The 6,930-nt window shown below is 39.9% G+C and overlaps 1 protein-coding gene across 1 annotated transcript in view; it reads left to right on the top strand.

The window, feature by feature from the left end:
• LOC118739657 (toll-like receptor 6) overlaps positions 1-3,247 on the top strand; it is a 6,868-nt gene extending 3,621 nt beyond the window's left edge. Inside the window, 2 exon segments of the mRNA XM_036471108.1 lie at positions 1-677; positions 679-3,247. Coding sequence (XP_036327001.1) covers positions 1-677; positions 679-2,319 — 2,318 coding nt within the window. The 3' untranslated portion in view covers positions 2,320-3,247.
• The last annotated feature ends 3,683 nt before the right edge of the window (positions 3,248-6,930 follow it).

A 6,930-nucleotide genomic window follows, 5' to 3' on the forward strand; every position in this document is an offset into this window, starting at 1 on the left:
CACACTGCTTCGCTGTCTGCCATTGCTGTGAATTCGACGCCTGCGACTGCGAAATGACCTGTCCGACGAACTGCACTTGTTTCCACGATCAGACCTGGTCGACGAATATTGTGGAGTGCTCCGGCGCTGGCTACTCACAAATGCCACGCAAAGTGCCCATGGACACCACGGAGTTGTACATTGATGGCAATAACTTCGTTGAGCTTGCAGGTCACACCTTTCTGGGGCGCAAAAATCTCGCCGTACTTTTCGTGAATAACTCGAACGTGCAGTTTCTGCATAACACGACATTCAGTGGGCTGCGGAGACTGCTGGTGCTGCATCTGGAAGATAACCACATAGCCGAAGTGCATGGCGATGAGTTCAGCAACCTTGAAAACCTTCGAGAGCTCTATCTGCAGAATAACCGCATATCGAGTGTAGGCAACGGCAGCTTCGAAGCGCTTCGTAAGCTTGAGGTGCTGCGTTTAGACGGCAACCGCCTCGTTCACTTCGAAGTGTGGCAGCTGGCACTCAACCCCTATCTAGTGGAAATCGGGCTAGCAGACAACCAATGGAGCTGCGAATGCAGTTACTTGATGCGCTTCCGCACGTACCTCGCACAGACAGCCGAGAAGATTGTGGATGCAGCACGCGTGTCCTGTGTGTACAATAATGCCACCAGTGTATTGCGCGAAAAAAAACGGCACCAAGTGTACGCTGCGCGGCGATGAAATCACCACTTATGCACATGCAAGTGAAATCCAACATCTACTTCCACTGCTGTTAGTCGCCACATGTGCTTTCGTCGGCTTCTTCGTGCTCATTTTGGGCGTCTTCTGCTATCGGCATGAGCTCAAATTGTGGGCGCATTCCAATTGCCTGCTCAATATGTGCTATGCGGGGCGGAATGCGCACGGCTTCGTTGAAACGTTGGACAAGGACCGGCTCTGCGATGCGTATTTCGCCTACAGCCTGCAAGATGAGCACTTCGTTAACCAAATATTGGCGCAAACCCTCGAACATGACATTGGCTATCGGTTGTGTCTTCACTATCGTGACGTGAATATCAATGCGTATGTGACGGATGCCATCATAGAAGCGGCCGAGAGCGCCAAGCAATTTGTGTTGGTACTATCAAAGAATTTCCTCTACAACGAATGGACGCGCTTCGAATATAAATCAGCTCTGCACGAGATGGTAAAGCGCCGCAAGCGTTTGGTCTTCATATTGTACGGTGACTTGCCGCAACGCGACATCGACATGGATATGCGTCATTACTTGCGCACAAGCACCTGTCTCGAGTGGGATGACAAGAAATTCTGGCAAAAGCTCCGCATAGCACTGCCGCATATACGCAAACGACCAATGACCGCCAATTGTCTGGCGGGTCGTTCAGCCGTGAACATTTACGCCTCAGCGCACGAATACCAGCCTGCAGGCGCCAACGCCGTAGGTGGTGGCGGTCTACCTAATGGACATCTCAGCGGTGGCGCCAGCGTTGACAAGGCACACTACAATGACTGCAACAACTATGCGACCATCAACGATTGCGGTGTCGGCGCGCGAGGCTACGCGCCCATACCCACTGCTGCCGGGGCGTGTAAATTCAATACGCTCAACGAGCTATCTCACAAGCTGCACAAGAACGATTTGCTGAACAATATCGGTGGTGGTGCGGGTTGCATAGGGCTTGGCGGCGGCGCTAAAACGCTCGACCATCACCATCACTTGCGGCCGCATCAGCAGCACGAGTACGCGGTGCCCGCTTATTTGGGCGCTTTATCTAACGGGCATGTGGGTGGCGGAAATGTACCAACTTACGACAGCGTGGACTACGCAAAACAACAGAAGCTGAGCGCCAGCAACAACTGCGACAGCTGTAATGGCGGCACACAAAAGCGTGTCACAAAAGGTGGCCTACATCCGAGCTTCTCATCCAATTTCACCGCGCCACCCAACGACAGCATCGGAGGCGCCTGCTTCAACAGTTACAACTGCAAGAAGCCCTGCAATTGTGGCGCGCGCAAGCATCCAGCTGCAGCCAGTGACGATGGCATCAGCTGTCGTTGCGGTAATGCAGGCAGCGGCGCAAAGGAGACACTCGCTGCGGCGACTGCGACGACGGCGACGCCCGCGACGACGAACGCGAACGCGAATAATTCGAACAGCAGTAATAGCAGCAATAACAGTCACAGCAGCAGCGCGACCAACAGCAGCAACAATAGCACCAGCTCAGCGGGTAGCGGCAATCGCCAGCCAACCGAACAACTGGCACACTACGAATCGAGTTTGTCGTTGAACGAGAGCGCGGCATTAAATGGGCCATTGTGGGCGTAACAGCAACTGGATTTGGGTGGCAGCAGCATTGCAGGCGGTAAGACTCGCATGGCGGTCTGCTTGAATGTGTAAGCGATGCAAATGAAGGCAGCAAGAGCGCAATGAAAATTGTATGTACTTTTAAGTGTGGGTGTGTATGTGTGTGTGTGTGTGTGTGTGTGTGTGTGTGTGTGTGTGTGTGAGTGTGTGTGAACAAGTGTTGTACGCGTTCAAGCGGCAGAGACAGACTGTATAACCAGTGAATTTAATTACGTGCATACGTTTGTAAGTGTGCAAATAGGCAGCTCTTGAAGGCAGTTAAATGGAATTTGTAAGGACACTTGCTGTAGCACTTTTAAGCAGGACATGTACTGACGATACTCGTATGTACTCACTAAGAGAGATGTACTTTGTATTTGTAAAGATTTAAAAGCAAAACTAATGAACTTAAACGACACAACAAACTACGTAAAATTGCTAACTAGCTATAATTAAATTATTATTAAATTATTATTAAAATCTAAGCACTTAGCAAAGCGAGGCATGCAAAAACTAAAATTTTCAATAGCATTAGAGAAATTAGTACGTAAGTGTGCTTGTGTGTGTGTGTGTGGTTAAAATAAATTTAGTGGCATTTGATTTCTTTTTTGACTTCAAAATAGTAAAACGAGATAAATTTAAATTTGAACAAAAACTAAAAAAAAAAAATAAAAATTGTTAAATAGACTGATAAAATTAGTTACATACGTTTAAGTTTCTTATAAATAGTAATGTTTAAAAAGAAGAACAAAGACAATTAAAACAAATTTAAAATAAGTGAAAAATGCAAAATAAAAATGAAAGTCTATTATTGGCGCTTAAATCAAGAATCCTATTGTTTTTATTTGAAATTGGCAAAATTTGTTGGAAGGTGACTTTTCAAAGTTTAGACAACTAAAAATATTGGCAAACATAGCAATACTAGATTTCAATTGGCACAAGTAAGTTTGGTAGCGGAAAATTGAAGTGAAAAATCCTTTTACATATTTATATATGTATGTATCGAAATCACACTGCTCAGGTTCGCTTGGTATCTATGTAGTTTGTGCGGATTTTTTTTAACCATTGATACAAAGTCTTGTTTCAGTTGCTACTTAATAAAACTTAATTCAAACGAAATTTTTTTTTCCATATCAGCTGCACTTGATTGGAGTAGGTTGAATAAGAAAATTTATAAGAAACGAAAGTTTACGCCGTGTGCTTAGCTCAGCGGTTAGCATTTCTGATTGTGCACATCGATGATACCTGCTGAAGGAAGTGAAGAAAAATTACAAAGTGCTTTTTATATTCACTTGTTCAGATAAGAAGGCATGCGTTTTTTATTTAGAAAAAATAAATAAATTAAATTTAAAAAATTTGGCCCTTACACATTTGCCAGTGTTTGCCAGAGCTTCTCCTTCAATTTGTGGTGTGCGCCTTAATATTGTCAAACAAAGCGGAGAGACCTAATGAGAAGCTTTTTTCATAACAGAACAAAACTCGTAGATTTGCAAACCACATTAGGGGTATTCTCTGAGTCACGGTGCACGGATTGCACAGTTTGCAAAGGTGTCCCACACGAAAACCGGTTTTTACCGTGCAATCCGTGCAATCTGTGCACCATGCAAGGGCTTTGCAAGACTCAGAGAATACCCCTATTGAAGTTTTTTAAGAAGGTTCCCCATTTCAATAATGTGTGGCAACGCTAAGAAAAATGATAGACGTTTTTTTTTTTTTGTTTTTTGGTAGCGTAGTAGCTAATACCCACTCAAATCGCTAATTTGTTTTTGAATAGGAAACCAGGCCTGTGTAATGAGTGCTTACCTTTGAATTTTTAAAGATTTCCGTGTAAAAAATAATAATTGATTTAAAATATCTACACCCGAACAGCTTTAATCAAAAAGACTTATGTAATAACGAAGTTACAACCGTTATACGCGGCAGCACTACAACATTTTTCTCGGAAAATTTACGAAAATCAATTTTTTTATTTTTTTTTTTTAATATTTTTTTTTTATTCCTTACAATATGTTTTAATCCTTCTGCAGTGTTTGAAATTTACCCGTTCCTATAATGTTTTGGGTCATTTTGACCCAATAATAAAAAATTGGTAAATTTTAAGAAAAAAACGATATTTTAATTTTAATTCAGTTAATATTTCGTTTATCATTTGCAAATACTTTGTCGGCAAGTGCTCTGTGCTTAACGGCGCAAAGTTTCTCTTAAATACTGAATAATAATTTGGGTCAAAATGACCCAGAAACACTGTGGGTGTATGGAAAAACTATGTCGCCTTCTAAAAGACAAAATACATTAAAAAACTCTTTTATTTTTTACCAAAGCTTAGCTGATTATGCTCTTAACGAATATACAACGCCGCAGCTTATCACAAATTTAACCTTCATTGGAAGCAGCTAGTTAAAATATTAGTTCAATTTGTTTAAATTGCTTTCTCGAAAAATGGATTTTCTTTTATTTATTAACCGACTTCAAAAAAAATGAGAAGGTTATCAATTTGGCCGAATATTTTTTGTTTTTTTTTTGTATGTATGTTACCGCATCGGCCGCTGTGGTGTAGTGGTAAGCAGTGCGCGCTTCCACTCCGCAACGCCTGGGTTCAAGCCCTGGTCAAAGCAACATCGCAAAACAATATAGAAAAAAGGTTTTTTCTTAACAGCGGTCGTCCCTCGGCAGGCAATGGCAAACCTCCGAGTGTATTTCTGCCATGAAAAACAGCTTCTCATAAAAATACAATCGCCGTTCGGAGTCGGCGTAAAACTGTAGGTCCCTCCGCTTTGTGTGACAACATCAAGGCGCACGCCACAAATCGGAGGAGAAGCTCGGCCAAACACTAACATATGTGTAAGCGCCAATCTATTATTATTATTATTATTATGTTACCGCATAACTTTGGACCACATACACCGAAATTCCTTTTGCATATAATTCTTTTTGCATTGTGCCTCAGAGGTGGTCCCATACTAATCTGGTTAAGATTCGATCATTGGATCATGAAAAAATTAACGGTACTCCTAAATTAGTATATGCGATTTGAAATCGATTTTGTTTCTTGCTTAAAAATTGCTTGTTTTGTTTTACTTTTTCAGATCAGAGTCATGAAGCGGAAAAGCCAAAAATAAAGTTGATAATCAATAATTTAATAGTAAAGTTCTTTTTTTATAAATATGAATCAAATCGAACTATGAATGCTGGTTTTTCCAATACCTCCAACTAGCTCTCTAGCTCATCGGGGAGTTGATTAAAAATTGATTGCAAAATTTTACCCAAATTAACATACTAAATTAAGTTAGTACAATACCACCTTTGATGTATCTACCAACTTTGCGATACAAAAAAAAAAAATATGGTCCAAAGTTATATGCTAACATACATAAAAATGAACTGATGAATGAATTGATAACAGAAGACAACAAAAATGGAAAAAAATGTTAGTGCCGCAAATGTTAAAGCTGTTTTTGGTAGACTTTTTTGTGCTGATTACGAATACGTAAGTACAAAATTTCCATCAGCTTCAGATATTAAGAAAAACGAGTTCAAAGTGTCAAAAAGTCGAGTTTATTGCAATAATTTAGAAGCTCTAGCAAAGAAACAAAAAGTTGATAGGACTTTCCACTTAGGCTTAAATTAAGGCTCGAACTCTCGACTACTACTCCGGAAAATATCATTTCTGCACCTTGGCCGCATAGTCATTTATTGAACAGCAAAACTGATTTTGGAAAAATTATTCTTTTTTCAGTAGCACAATTTTCCAGCATTTTTTATTGTTCAATAAATGACTATAAAGGACATCAGGTCAAGGTGCAGAGATGATATTTTAAGGGGACTATTCGAGAGTCTATCTGTGTAACCTTTCTCCTTTTTTTGAAGTCGGTAAAAAATAAAAACCTCTTAATGTTATGAGATGTCTTTCGAAACTCATCTAAAATAATTTCTTCTTGATTTATTCTGAATTTCGTTTGCCAAGTAATTCGTATTATCACATATAACAGTTTCGGTTTTAAGACCTCCGTATACGAATTTTAAGGTTGTAAGCTGCCATTCAATAGGCCTCGGATTCGATGTCAGGTCAGTGCATTTTTTTTTTTAGGTTGATAAGAGCTACTTGCATGTTTTCTATCAGCTTGCATACATTTCGGTGTAGTGGTGTAGTTACAAATTCCCATAACCTATTTTAGCCGTATTTTACGTAGACAAATTTTAAGACTTTAAGGACCAGTTTTTCAGTACAGAGCTGTGGTTTAATCATTTCTTAAAGTGCAGACTTTTATATACAGAAAGTAATAAAAATTTATTAGGAATGCGTAAACTCAAACGCCATTCACTTACTGTAATTAAGTTTTTCTACATTGAATTGTAAAATGCTTAAAATTTAAAAATAATCAAAAAAGGGCCGAAGAGGTAAGAATAAATAAATCCATCATAAGTCAGCTGAAGCGCTCATTATTAATAATAAAATATTTTTCTAGCCGCTTAATTTAGTCAGAAAAGAAATTTTAACAGTAAATACACAGCAGCAATATGTAAATTAAACAAACATCATCTTTTGTAAATATGTAAGTACATAAGTATGTATGTATGTATAACTAATGAGTA

This window comes from Rhagoletis pomonella, unplaced genomic scaffold (genome assembly GCF_013731165.1).
Source record: "Rhagoletis pomonella isolate Grant_MI unplaced genomic scaffold, Rhpom_1.0 Rhpom_scaffold_00005, whole genome shotgun sequence".
Taxonomy (NCBI): Eukaryota; Metazoa; Arthropoda; class Insecta; order Diptera; family Tephritidae; genus Rhagoletis; species Rhagoletis pomonella.